Source organism: Phocoena sinus, chromosome 2 (genome assembly GCF_008692025.1).
Source record: "Phocoena sinus isolate mPhoSin1 chromosome 2, mPhoSin1.pri, whole genome shotgun sequence".
NCBI lineage: Eukaryota > Metazoa > Chordata > Mammalia > Artiodactyla > Phocoenidae > Phocoena > Phocoena sinus.
The window spans coordinates 156,553,620-156,568,932 of NC_045764.1; the positions used below are offsets into that span (position 1 = coordinate 156,553,620).

Here is a 15,313-nt window from a genome sequence, read left to right on the forward strand (position 1 = left end):
ACTATATATCACAGGCTGATTCAGGTCAAAGATCTCAGAGATTTAAAAAGGGAAACATGTCTTAGCAAATTCATAATCTGCAGGATAAAATTCAACTTATAGAAATCTGAATTTCAATAGTTAAAAGTAAATGTAAGATGGGTTGAAACTGCCCCTAATCAATGCTTTCTAGAAGTTTCTGAACTTCCAAAATGGTGCATGAAAAAACTGAATGATTCAGGTTTTAAAAAAAGTCTGCCTGGAGAGGTGCCTGGCCATGGTACGTTATAGCATACAGGATAACCAGAGGTGGAATCTTTATTTCACAGGTTTCAAGATACAGTACAAAACGAATCTGTACATCTCTCTATTAACAGGATTTGTTTACACAATTATATTACACTTCACCAGCCTTTATATTGAATTTAATTAAATACAAAATAAATTTACAAAAAGTCTACCATGGTGCTCTTTCCAATGCCAGCTTACCGTCTTTTAAAACGTCTCCTAAATATTGATAGTGGTTACACCTTGATCGTATCAATATTATGATTTTTTTATTTGAATCAAAGAGAATAGTGTCATCTTGTTATTCCAAACATGAAAGCCGGTGCATGAGAGGTGACTCCCTGCACACAACTGAGACATCCTTCTCACGCACACATCAGGTTTTTACTCGTGCAAAGAGTCACTTTAAAAATACAAATCGTTTTTACTTGGAATGTTTTCAATTCTCTTGAAATACCAACTGGAAGGAGAAATTTAGCTTCTTTTCGAGGACTACTACACATTTAAAAATCAGGTAGTGCCTCTGACAATATGATATTCAGAAATTTTGTATTTTCATTTACATTTGAGAGCAATGACTAATGAAAAGTATTTTCGTGAAAATAGAAGTTTCTTCTGCTTTATTTCTTGCACAGTTGTAGTCATAATATTGTATAACATAATTAAATTCACTTTCAAAACGAACACTAGCTGTTATTGGGACAAATGTAGCCCACGTTGCTCTTCCTGGTAGGTAAAGGGGCTGTTTCTCTGAAGCACTTTTTGTTTTGAAATGTGCATGTGAAATGTTAGTCCAAACCTCTGAAAAAGGTTTTTTGCAGATGTAGCTAGACAATATAATACACATGCTACACACATGAAGAGCTGTGGTCTTCATTTATAGGCTTGCATGCATACTTCCAAACACTGGTTTGAAGAACAAACATGAGGAGCAAAGAAAGGGAGAAAAAAAAAGCTTATACAAAATACTTAAGTTTCCTGGAGGCAACAGCAGCTCCTTAATTAAATAAAGCAACAGATCATGGCCAGATCGCCAGCAGAAGTTTCTACAACTTCCCAATGGTACAGAGATAAAATGGCTTAGCAGTAAAACTCTCACAAATTAACCTTATATGCAGAAGGGTAACACATCCTCAACAGTATTAAGATTAATGACTCACAAGTTCATCTAAATGCTAAATAATAATGAATTCTGAAAAAAAGAAACCTTTTGGTTTATTTTTCTGTGCCATTGGATATTAACCAAAAATAAGATAAGCCTTACCCAGAATACAGAAACAAAAGCTCCAAAAACAAAAAGGAAAAAAAAAACAAACCAAACCCCAAACCCCAATGCTACCTTTGTTAACATAAAACAAAAAGCAAAACAGATAGTCTCAAGACTCTGGAACAGTTGACTAACCAAGAAACCAAATGCACAAGAGAATAGAAGCTAAGTAGAGTACTACTGTCATCACCTTGGAAGGCAGGAAGACAGACTATAAAAGGGATCGGGAGAGAAGGGCTACCACGGAGAAATGAAGCCGTACTCTGCTAGCTCTAAATTCTAACATTAAAACTCCTGAATCCTGGAGTTAGTTTAATGTCACTGACATTAACTAGCTTTAGTTACTGTCATTTTATTCAAATGGATGCCATTTGATTAGGTAGGTATTGAGCATTATTTTAGGAGAAACACCAAACCCAGTTCCTATTTGCTTAGGTATCATGTCTCTTGTACAGAATGAAAAAGGGAACAAAGTATTTTGAGACAGTCTTTAAATGAAGCCATAGGAACGAAGTTATTTTAAATTTACCATTCAAATTTCCAGTAGCAAATGACCCAGGGTAAAACAGGAGGTGGACAAAAGCCAAGAAAAAGATCTATTTGGGAGATTAATAAAAAGGAACATGGCTAGTGGTACACTACCGGGAAGTTATTGCCTGGAGAACAAGACCACGCTTTCCCACCTGCCTCTGGGTAGTGCACACTGCTTTAAGAAATGTTTTTTCAAAGTACTAACAGAGGGAAGTAAAGATAGAGATAAGAATGCTGCTAAAGGAAAAATTAGGTGGATGGTAGAAAAACATGGAAGTTTAGTTGTTCAAGTTTTAAATAAATTAAAACAGTTCCTTCGAAATGAAGCGTGGTTGCTACTGTGGATCGTACTTATTTTGAAGGTTGGGGGAGAACAGGCAGGGGTGAAGACATCAACATACTGTACCGACTGTACTCAAATCTCTAATGTAAGAGATCAAGTCTTAATATTTACATGAGCTGCCCAAAGCAACGTGACACTTCTGAGGGTAAAATTTCTTACCTTTCAGATCTGCATTTATACATATGGTTCTCGCTGTCATCACCTCTTCCTATTTAGAAGCAATTATCTAGGAGGAAAGTTTGCTTACCAGGTTTCTCATAATACTCTAAACACCAAAAAAGCACACTACTTCACATTTAGAGCCTTCACGCTCATTACAGACTACTTCACTCTAGTTCTAAATACAATCTCTACTTCAAAAACCAAAGTCTCACAACTCTTCAAGTTTTCTGGCAGATAAGGGGTTATGGAAAAAGAGTATAAAGATTAATATAAACAGATGAGGTCAGCAGGCACAGAAAGCCTGCTCACACACTAAGAGAGCCTCAGACCAGATACAGGCTGGTGGACGCTGCCATCCGACAACAAGGAATACAATTTGGTTGAAGTTTTAATTTTTTCATTTGTGGTATGTGACCTTCTCTGTTTTCTTTGTTGTTGCTGTCGTTGTTGTTTTCTGTAGTACTTAACCAGACAATTCTGAAGTGTAATAGCCTTGATTTTCCTGATGTTAACAGTGCGAGGGTGGTGAATACGAAAGCTAAGCAAGTGGTTGATCTTCTACTGTAACATCAAACTGCAGAAATAAAAATCTCCCTGAACAGTACAAACAGGCTTTGGCTTTCCTCAACCACTGATTTTAATGCATCTCAGATTCTCTGAGTGTTAGTATTGTAATGGTAGTCACTGTATGCCATAGCTTGGCAACAATATTACATATTTTAAAAATTCAGGAGGGTGGTCTGTTCTTTTGCAATAAGAAATGCAAAGTAAAATAAATCCTGGGAGCAAATGCTTCAACTTTTGGGAAAGTGTGTCTGTGATCCTGGTACCCCACTCAGAGTTCTTCAATATTGTTTTCTAATCTCTCCCCTTTAGTCCATCCTCTGGCTTCCAGATAAAGGCTCTGTATACTCAAAACAAGCAAGCAAATTACATTGAGTAATTTGGGGCAAGTTCACGTGTTAGCTCAAGAAGTCAGTTCACAATGTTTTCTATATATTCCATTCCAAGGAAATGAAGTTCACATAAAACTCTTTAACATGGCCTTTCAGTCTTTGAAGGAGAGAAGTATGGTATAAAGTATGACAATCACCAACAGTAAGAAACCTCCCAACCTTGCCTTTTAAAGTAACAAATATGCTGAATATGTATACTTGCATGTGGCCTGGTAAAAGTTCCTCGGTTATCGCAGTTCTGAAACACTTTGAAGACTTTTTTTTTTTTTAACTTAAAAGGCAAGTTCTATTTTCAGACTTTCAAACATGTTAAGGTTAAATCTGCAACTAACTGGGTTTTCCTTTTTACATCGATCAGTTTTTAGTGTCGACGCATGAGACCTTAAAGATGGTTGACAGAACTTATGCACATTGAAAGAATGACCAAAAGGACCCAAGAAAGATAGCTGGACACAGCAGACATTACCTTGAGTGTCTCACATGTTTCCAGGAAAAAAAAAGGGGGGGCAGGGGAGCCACTGAGAGTTGTTATTCCATACGGCACTGAAACGGACATTCAACTCAGTTTAGGTAAGAGTTACTTATCCCTGAAAATAAAGGCATCAGATTCTAAGCAGCTTTAGAAATTCAATGCTTCCTTGTGCCTCTTCCAGGAGGTGGCCACTGATCCAAAGTCCTAAATCAAATGCAAGTGTTCTTGGTAAACGATTTCCTTGTTTGTCACTGGTCAAGGCTGGCCGCCGTGGGTCACTGTGGTGGCTGCTGCTCGGGTGGCCCCTCCTGCTGTGGTGGTGCTGGCCGTGGCCCGGGAGGCCTGGGGACAGGCATGTCCTGGTGCTGCCTCTGCCTGTAAGCGATAACTGTCCCCAACAGCAATGCGATGATGGTCATGAGGTAAAGGTCCCACTCAGGTCCCAAAAGCTGGTCCATATCAAGCTGGGTGAACAGATCTCGAAGCTTAATGAGAAAAGTATAAAAATCATTATGATCATTAAAATGTAATAGAAGGAGCTAGGAAAGTTACATCACAGATTAGATAAATAAATACAGAATTTATTAAATCAATTGGTTTTAGTAACATTTTGCAATGTGTTCCAAAAAAAAAGGGTTTTACTAAACTCAGAACTACCATATGACCCGGCAATTCCACTCCTGGGTATATATCCGAAAAAACAGAAACACTGATTCTAAAAGATACATGCACCCCAATGTTCATAGCAGCATTATTCATAATTGCCAAGATGTGGAAGCAACCTAAGTGTCCATCAACAGATGAATGGATAAAGAAGACGTGGTACATATATACACAATGGAACATTACTCAGCCATAATAAAGAATGAAAATTTGCCATCTGCAGCGAAATGGATGGGCTCGGAGGGCATTATGTTAAGTGAAATAAGTCAGACAGAGAAAGACAAATAGTGTACGATATCACTTATATGCAGAATCTAAAAAATACAACAAACTAGTGAATATAACAAAACAGAAGCAGGCTCAGATATAGAGAACAAACTAGTGGTCATCAGTGGGGAGAGGGAAGAGGCGGAGGGGCAATATAGGGGTAGGAGACTAAGAGGTACAAACTATTAGGTATAAAATAAGCTACAAGGATACATCATACAACATGGGAATTACAGCCACTGTTTTGTAACTGTAAATGGAGTATAACCTATAAAAATTGTGAGTCACTATACTGCACACCTGCAACTCTATATAGTATTGTGTATCAACTACACTTCAATTAAAAAAATAAAACCCACCAGACTTTAACAAAGGATCCAATCTAATAAAATTAAGGATAAAACAAGACAAAAATATAAAGACAATGAGTTCAACTGAAAAAAAAGAAAGTTTTAAAAGCCTTCAATTGAAACTCAAAATAATGTCTGAGGACCAGAGCTATGGTTCCTTTCCATCAGTAACCTAACGCACTGATTTCCAACCATTTTTCACAGGAAATATTTGAAACAAACACTGGGGACAATGGAGGACCAAGGGGGGGCGGAAATCAGTATCTTGGCATACCTCACCTATAACCTATTTCTAGTGTTGACACACTAGCTAACAAGCTCTCTTCTAATGAAAGCAGGGCTATTTTACTACTTCTCTCATGTAACTGAAGATGACAGGAATTCATAAATTCAATAGCTGAACAAATAATGCTTTTTAGTTAGGATTTAACTAAATATTTAACAACTGAAATTGAACTTAAAAGTTATTTTCTTCATCTATGATATTTTAATTGTTTTAGTGTCACTTAAGTTATTCCTGGTATTTTCTGACTGATGCTTACCCACAAAGAAAGTAAATATGGGGCATAATCCTTTAGGTTTAAATAAAATTACATTTAAAAGGTCCCCATAATATAATATTTGTAGGTACAGGTGCTAAAATTTTTCTGTAAAAAAAATTATAACAAACTATTAACTGTGTTCCCTGGGGTGGGACCCACAATAGGAGACTTTGTTTTTCTGTATTTTTTGACTTTCTTACCATCAATACTTCTTACTCTCTTTTTTTTTTTTTAAGTTGGAATATCTAGGTGGTAGGATTACTGGGCATTTTATTGTCTTCTTGGAACTTCTGTATAAAACACAACAACTTAACATGGTGTATTACATGACCAAATCCTAGACTGTAATCAGTAGTTTATTAGTAATAAAAACTGTGAGAGACAAGGGTCTGAAATAGTCCTGAGAAAGAAAGAGCAGGCGGCCACACTGTTAGCTTTTCAGTTAAAGGAACAATGATCCTTTGAGTTAACGGAGCATACAGCATACCCTGGCTCACGCTATTGAACAATTATAAATTTGACATTACAAATGTACAAGCAATCAAGAGGACAGAGGCCAACATCTCCAGCCCTCTGGAGCCCTATACGTGGAGGACCTCAGTGCATGTGCTAGGGCTGCAAAAGGGAGAAGTTGTCGAATTTCTCTTTATAGATGCTGAAGCAGCATGGACTAAATTTACATCTGTGTAACAAAGAGGGAATGCCCCTTCCGGACTCTAGTGCTGAAATGGTGCATCAACTTGTTCTAAAAGATATTAACAAAAGGTTGAAACATCATCCTTTTCTGGTCTGGCGTGAATTAAAGTTAAATAGCCCTTCTTTCTGTATACATTTTAGGACTTTCAGAGTTAAATGCTGCACCAGTGAATCCATTAGGAGGAACGATTGGTACTGTAAACAAAACAGAAAACTGGAGAACCCAAGAGAACCAACATTGTGTTGGTAACTAGAGTTGGTAGTTTTGAAGAGAATGGGTAACCCACCCATCTCCTAGCAAAGTTCTATCATTAAGCATATTTAAATAATTCAAGGTATTTTTAGAAAATATAGTTTCAGTGGTATTTTTAACATGTTCCACTATCAGAGGAATCTGAAGTACAAGAGCCTGGACAGGTTCTCAGGTTCTACTTCTTTTCATGTCTTAAATTCTCTTTTTAAGGGGCTGGTCTGAGTCACTGCTAGGCAGTCATCTGATTTAATGTTTACTGGAATTAGTTAACTACTATTGCAAATTGCCATGGTTTAGTCTCAGTTTTCCCTAAACCAGGAAACATCTGCACCAATGAAAAATGCTTTAGCACTGGGAACCATTGTCAAATGTTACCTGGGAAGTGTTAAGTACTTTGTGGCTATACTCATCCCTCACCTGATGAGGTCCCTTCATCTGGGAAGAAGGAAAGAGACCAGACACTTGCAGGTCCTTCCTCCCCTCCCCCAACTTGGCAAAAACGAAACTGTGGACTGAGAAGGTTACATCATTTGTATTTTAGTTAAAAGAGACACAGACCACTTACATTTGTTTCCCGTATGTACTGCAAGAAATAGACAATACCCAATTTGCAGAGTGCTAGGAAGACTGGTACTTGTGCATCTGGGCTGGCTTCCGCTGCCATGTCATAAAAACGTTTTGCAAGGTGAATATCCTATAATACGGGTAGTAAACCAAAGTTCATTTCTTGTTAAACTAAGTAAAAATAATTACTATTTATATATTAGGAAAGTTTATTTTACCTTTCAAGTTTCATTTTAAAATTTCCCTTACCTAAAGAAAAAAACCCAAGCTTTAATTAGGTAAAATTTGTTTAATTATCTAACTGCTTAATTTTGAAAAACTTAGTTGAAAAATTTAAAAGTTAACTTGTGTTCCCGTGATCTGACATCCCACTTGCTGTGCAGATACGGTGGACACAGCTATATACCTATGCATAACACTGTTAACCTGGAGACTTCCGGGGTGACCTGTAAGTCTCAAGTTAATATTTTCCAACTTGTAACCAGTCAGTGTAAGTAATTCCTGGTTTCAGTCTGCAACAGTGATCTTCAAACTGGGGTAGACATACTCAAAGTTTTCCAAGGGGTGCATGCATAGACAGTGTTAAGGGACTTGCATCCTGTGTTTTCCTGTCTTAGATGTATTTCTATAAAGGGCAAAACAAGTCATTACTAATTTTGGTCCAGGTTGGAGTGCTCTGCATTTAGATAAGTGGTAGAATGGGATGGTGGGAGGTGCAAAATTCTCATTTAACAACCTCACTTCTCCCATCCCCTGACTACTGTCAAAGAATACCAAACTCATAGGTAAGAATTCCATGAGACATGGGAAAGAAAGGCTAAACATTAAGACTGACTTTTTCTACATATTTAAATATAAGCAGTTACTTTCAGCTATTCTCTATACTTGTCCCTAAGGTGAATCCTTTTAGTTAAAAAGAAGAGCACCTTCAAATAACAGTAACAGCATGGTCAGTGTCTTTGACTTTTTAAAAAATGTAACAAATTTTATTTGTAGTAATATTTCAGAAGACTGCCCTGCATCTCTCTCGTCCTCGAGCACACACACATATTGATATCTACACTGTTATATTTAGGATATTAAGCCAAAGACAGATTCATGAAAACGGAAAAGTATATTTTTCAAGATCATGCATCAAACTTTATGTGATCTGCAGACTCTGTGTGGATGATTCAATAGGGTAATTAAATCTTATCTATCAATCAAATCCTGAATTATTTATTCCAATTATAACCAATCCTCATCTTGTTTAATACTTAATATTTTTCTATCTATACTAGATGCTGGACTGATTAGCTTTTAGAGTATGAGTATCTCTTTTATTTAAAAAAACAGAAAACATAAGAAAAGGTGATCATAATGTCTTATAAAAACGAAATTATTCTGATTTTTATACATGATTAATTATTCTTAAAAGCTGAATCCCAGGGTTCCCTCCCCTAATGCTAATCAAAGGAATTCTATCCCTTTTATCATAGTCTTTATTCATAAGAATTTGTATAAGCTTTACATTACAAATTAAATTATGAGAAAAGCACACTGATTAATTTTCTTGTTTTCTTGTTTTACAGCCTATTATAAAAACAGACTGTTACATTACTTTAATTCTGATTGTCTTTAGCAAATTATTACTAAGCGTATAAAACCCATAACTTATGGGTAATCTTTACATTAGGCATCAAACCCATATTACTTTTATTTGAATTAACAAAGTCAGACTTTCTGATAGAAACTAAGTCTGATTTGGCTGACTGATCTGACAATGCAGGGAGGCTTCAACAACTATGTTACATGGCAGAGATTGTCCATGAACTGAACGCACTCAGCCTGCAGCTCCAGATTCTTGATAAAACTATATTCAAGTATCTTATATTAATATAAATGTAAAATATCAAAACTTACATATTGGAATTAAAATACTCAAGTGTAATAAAATAAAAAAGCACTTTGACAAAAAACAGTGCATTAACAAAATGAAATGAACAACCTTCTAGATTTAAAAGCACATAAGGTCACAAAGTGTCTCTAAGTGACTGAATGAGCAAGGAGTATCATTAGCTATTGATAAGCCTTGGGAAAGCCTTTTAGACATCACTCCCAGAAACTGAGAAAGTATGAGTCCAGTGATCAGGGAACACCTCCTTTTGCAAGTCTCTAGTTTCCAAATCTTTGCTTTCAACAGAACTGAACAGAGGCTTAACCAAGTTATCAAGTGACAGATCATTAGAAATAATTTTAATGACAGATCAGTCTGATTTTTGGCATATGTTATGGACTAAATGTTTGTGTATCCCCAAAATTCATATGTGATACCCTACTCCCTAATGTGATGGTATGAGGAAGTGAGGCCTTTGAGAGGTAATTAGGATTGGATGAGGTCATAAGGGTAGAGCTCTCATGAACGGAATTAGTGTCCTTATCAGAATCCCTAAAGAGCTTGCGGCCTCTCTCTCGCTCTTTCCTCTTGAGAGGACACAGAGAGAAGAGGGCCTTCACCAGACACCAAATCTGCTGGCACCTTGATCTTCAACTTCCCGGTCTCCAGAACCGTGAGGAATAAATGCCTGTCGTTCAAGCCACTGCGCTACAGTATTGTCACTGCAGCCCAAACTACCAAGACAGCATATAACTCTAAAGCAGTTTAAAGAATTAAGTGACCTTACTATGATAAAATTCTTCCCATTCCCATATACTTATTTATGTGAACAAGGTTCCAGTCATATATTTATAAAATGAGAACAAGAATTAATGGTAAACCTGTTCCATGATACTTAGGCTAATTTTTAAAAATGCTCTATTTATCTCACTAAAAGATACATTTTCAATAATTACCACAAAAAATTTAATCAAATTTTATAATATCATGAAGTTGATGAGAACAATAGTATATGAATAACTGACAAACTATGGCTAATATCTCGAGAATTTTTCTTAATACTTAAGAGCCTATAATCACAGGAAATAAAATTCAAATATGAATTTATACACTTTTTTGTTTCAGATAAGCATGATCAGTGATCAGTACATTACACTGGTATATAATTCTGTGGGAATAATGCACTAAAATATAAATTCAGGGAGAAAAGGAAAAGATACTATTTTCATTTAACGAATTTGCTGTGTATATTTAAAAAATTAATAATGGGGTTATCAAATTATTTTGGTACTTAAAGTAATTTAGTCATTTTATTTATAAAAATGTTAGTGTTTAAAATAGCTAGGACTTAGACCCTTTGAAACTTATGATGAGATATTTTAAATGTCAAATTAAAAATGTGCAAGAGGATACACAGTTTTTCAAAATTATTTTAAGGGTACACAGGCAAAAACTTAAGACCGTGGGTCTAAAGAATGTTAGACTTCATTAGGAAGGTAAAAGAATGAATATATTAAATTCATTTCAAAATAATCTAGAAATGATAGAATTTGGCTATTGATGGATAGTTTCTCAAACAGCAGTTATCAACAGAGGCAGCACTGCTTTTCCGTTTTCATGAATCTATCTTTGGCTTAATATCCTAAATATAACAGTGTAGATAGATATCAATATGTGTGTGTGCTCGAGGATGAGAGAGATGCAGGGCAGTCTTCTGAAATATTACAAAACTGTCTCTTAAGTTAGCACCTAAAATCTGAGCACATTCTAAAGCAAACCTATTTCCTATAAAAATGAAGATGTTTCCCCCCAAATCACAATTACATTATCCATACATTTGTTTCAAAGTCACACTCACCTGTTTAATGCCTAGTCCTTTCTCATGCATATATCCCAGGTTAAACATAGCTTGTGCACTGTGCTGCTGCTCAGATGCTAGGCGATAATGAATAAACGCCGTCTCATAATCTACGTCAGTGCCAAATCCATAGAAATGGTAGTCTCCAAGCTTAATTCTAGCCACAGTATAGCCTGCAACAAAAGGTAAATGCAAAACTGCCAATAAATAAGGTGTGTTGAAAACAGACCAAACTCTTATTTCTCCTCCTGCTAACATGTTTATATAAAATAAATGTTAATTTGTAACACACAGACTTTATAACAAATTCTTCAGCCAACATAGAAATTCAGTAAAAATTTAACTAGAAGGGTTGCTCTTCTGAAGAAGGCTTTTGTAATAGTCAGGGAGAGGTAAAACAAAGTGGGTGTAATCTCTATTTCACTAATAATACTCCTCAGATGATCAATCACTCTACTCTGTCATTTAACATTTTAAAATAATTCAACTGGGGACTTCCCTGGTGGCGCACTGATTAGGAGTCCGCCTGCCAGTGCAGGGGACATGGGTTTGATCCCTGGTCCAGGAAGATCCCACATGCCGCAGAACAACTAAGCCCGTGCGCCACAACTACTGAAGCCTGCATGCCTAGAGCCCACGAACCACAACAAGAGAAGCCACCGCAATGAGAAGCCTGTGCACGGCAAAGATGAGAAGCCCCTGCTCACAGCAACTAGAGAAAGCCCACACGCAGTAACAAAGACCCAAGGCAGCCAAAAATAAATAAATAAAATAAATAAATTTATTAAAAAAATAATAAAATAAAATAATTCAACTGGACCATTGTTTAGGCTTGGAGAAAGGGATAGGCAGACGATGTTGAGAGTAGTATGTGTGAGAAAGAACTATTCAAATAAAAAGGAGTGGGGAAAGGCTGAAATCTTAGGTTTTACACCTATAGTCTATCACACGTTCTATTCAGTTCTCATTTAGTACAACATACTAGCCTCCAACTAAAAACCAAAGAGTAAAGCGTAGTATGATATAAATGTCCAGTACGATAAAGACCTTGCAGTTCAACTTAGAAACCCTGGGACTGGAACTTCCATTTTAAGAATGAATACCAATCATGAAAGCAAACAAGTTAAACTATAGTTAGTAACTCTGCTTAATTTTAAAGTGGTGAATGACATGATTTAATCTTTATGTGAGATTAAAAACAAACAAACAAAAAACAATAAAGAAAGGTCCCTGGGTAAAATTCTTATCCTAGAATTAACCAACCACTCACCTTGTGAGGCGGCCCGGTTCCAGTGTAGCAAAGCTCTGGGATAAGTTTCATTCTCACCTACGATGGTTGCTTCTCCTACAAGGAAAGTTGAAATACAAATCAGGTGTTTAAGGAAAGGCCCTAGACTTTAGGCTTTATCTGCAAACCAGGGTGGATACATGGAGCATAATTTAAATAAGTACTGGGATATAACAAATATTAAATGAAAAAACTATTGAAATTAAGTATGGGAATAAAATACTGAGTTCAAAGGAATCATTGCATTCAGGGCAACACTACTTCCTGAGACACATTTTCACCACAGAACTAATAACGAGACTACTGAAACACTAGAGATCTACATACCACTGGAAAAGCAATGTTTCTGCATCTGCTGTAGTTTGAAAAATATATTTACTGAAAGCAGTTAATTTTATGATGGACGTCAAATCCATTTCTATTGTCAACTGTATAAAACTAACTTTGATGGCTTAGAGATCTGAGGTAAAATAACTTGAGCATGTGTGCTGTTATGTTCTAGTTATAATAATAGAGAAGTATCTTTGTGGCTTTCCTTTTTAAACAGGTTAACCCAAGGCAGGACTAAAATGAACCTTACTCTGATCGAGAATGAAGGCTGCATTGCTTTGTGCCACTTCATAGCCTTGCTCCGCCAGCAGGAGGTACTGGATCACTGCGGCATTGTAGTCACCATCTTTATAGCTGTTATAGGCAGTCATGAGCCTCTCAGACCACCGGCCCCGTTCACATACATTCTTAAACAACTATAAAAACAGGAAAAAAAAATCAATACAAAATTAAGAAAGATATGTTGGAAAATCATTTTTGCACTTGGCTATAAGCAATTGTTAAGCTTGCTCTCTCAATCAATCTCTGGCAGTTTTACTAAGTATATATATAAAAGTCTGGGATATTTATTTGAAGCTTTTGAAGCTTTCACCTAGTCTTTAGAACAGGTTTATAAAAATAACAGCAAACAATTATATACGATTTACTCTGGCCAGGCACTATCCTAGTGATTTATGTATAGTATGTATATTGACTCACTTACTCCTCCCATGAGGGACCACTCTCTTATGAGGTAAGTCCTAGTAACAAACAGCTCCATTTTACAAGCGAGGAAACTGAAGCACAGAGTGGTTTAGAAACTTTGCTAAGTGTTTAACAATGTCCTTCTAAAGTGCCAATTACGAGAACGCTAACAACGTTCACTTAACGTACACTTTTTGATGCTGACCATGTCTCAGATACTGTCTTAGGTGTTAGAGAGACTGTAGACAATAATATCTGCCCTTATAAATGCTGATTCCAGGAGGGAGAGACAAATGGAATAAGTGTGATTCTAACACACAGACCCTCGGAGCCTTCTTTCAGTATACCAGTGCTAGTTGGCTAAGTCTGTTTCTACTCTAGAAGAAATCATGCAAAGAAAACCAGAATTAAAACAGTAGGATTGGGGGTGGGGCAGGAGGGAGGTCCAAGAGGAAGGGGATATATGTATACATATAGCTGATTCACTGTTATACAGCAGAAACTAACACAACATTGTAAAGCAATTATACTCCAATAAAAAATAAATAAAACAGTAGACTTTCCTACGGGGCAAATTAATTTCCTACATACAGGTTGGTAGAAAAGCCCTTACCTCCACTGCGGTGTGACACGATCGCATTACACCTGTGCCGCTGGCATGCATCTGAGCTAGGTTATAGAAAGCCAAGATATGGCCTCCCTGAGAAGCTAAATTAAAATACTTCAAGGCCTGTTTATAATCCCTCTTGACTCCAATGCCATCTGTAAGGAAAATTACATGAGAGGTTAGGAATAGTCTTAAATAAGATTTAGCTGAAGCGTCAGAGAAGCCCTACACAGGAATAAAACTAAATGAAATTCAGAATTCTTACTCTGGAAAGATGTGAATCTTATTAATATAGATTTGTACATCAATACAGATTAATATACTCTACAATGAAACACAAGATGCACACATCATTGTATAGGGAGGACATTAATCAGCTAGAAATTCGATAGCTCTCACTTCCATATCATAGTGGCATCTAGAGGAAAATAGGTAATTTAGATTTGGTGTGTCCATCGTTAATTCCAGTGTTACTTACTATAGTACATGGAGCCAAGCTGTAGCTGCCCATCCACCCAGCCTTGTTCAGCAGCTTTCTGGAAATACTTCAGTGCCAGATCATAATTCTGTAGAAAAAGAGGTCATATGATCACATGGTAAGAAAGCTCAAAAGGCTGATATACTCAGAAGTCAGGAGATTCATTCATAAAAAGAATTAACAAGGCATACAGAAAATATTCTTAAAATCATTAGAAGGATGACCTAATTTTTTATAATACAAAGATGGTAATATTTTTTAAGTCATGGGGGATTAACATTTAGGACTGTTAAAAAAAGCAAATATACTCTTTTGTGAAACAATTTGCATGTCTGCTCTCAGAAAGCATAAACAACACTAGTAGAACAGCCGGCCAGAAATTAAGAAACAGTCATTGTATCTTTTCAATTAACCAACGAACCCTTTTAAACCTCAATATTTCTAATATTAAATAAGAAAAATTCTCTCCTTATTTGTTCTTCCCTGGGTAGCTTATCAAACATTATATGATTATTAGATTTCAAATATCAGACATATCCCCAAAGAAAAATGAAAACAAAGGTCACTACTGGACTTCAGTACCCTAAAATGACTAGAAGGAATCAAAATGAGACCACATTACTGTCTTTTGTGCTAGGAAATACCTACAGATTAGAATTCTATACCTAGCTCTTAGTTTCGGGCCCAAATTAAAAGAACGTATTGCTTGGAGAGACCACACAGAAATGAGGATCCAGGAGCATCCAACGTGAGCAAGTAGCACATAAGAATGAAGAGCAATGGCCCAGGAAAACCAAGATAGCCCCCAGGAAGAAAGAGTTCAAGTAAGGTAGAACCAAAAAATGTCCTGTGGGGCTGA

The 15,313-nt window shown here is 36.4% G+C and overlaps 1 protein-coding gene across 5 annotated transcripts in view; it reads right to left on the reverse strand.

Moving 5' to 3' along the window:
• Positions 1-279: 279 nt before the first annotated feature.
• The window catches only part of SEL1L (SEL1L adaptor subunit of ERAD E3 ubiquitin ligase), a 56,995-nt gene continuing 41,961 nt past the window's right edge, over positions 280-15,313 (reverse strand). For 2 of the 5 annotated variants that reach the window (XM_032622517.1, XM_032622520.1), the window contains 7 exons: positions 14,455-14,542; positions 13,983-14,131; positions 12,936-13,101; positions 12,338-12,412; positions 11,068-11,240; positions 7,335-7,463; positions 280-4,483 (listed from right to left, as the gene is read on the reverse strand). In XM_032622517.1, the coding sequence (XP_032478408.1) occupies positions 4,274-4,483; positions 7,335-7,463; positions 11,068-11,240; positions 12,338-12,412; positions 12,936-13,101; positions 13,983-14,131; positions 14,455-14,542 (990 nt within the window). In that variant the 3' untranslated portion in view covers positions 280-4,273. The remainder of the gene's footprint in view (positions 4,484-7,334; positions 7,464-11,067; positions 11,241-12,337; positions 12,413-12,935; positions 13,102-13,982; positions 14,132-14,454; positions 14,543-15,313) is intronic. The other 3 variants (XM_032622518.1, XM_032622519.1, XM_032622521.1) reach the window with 3 other exon arrangements.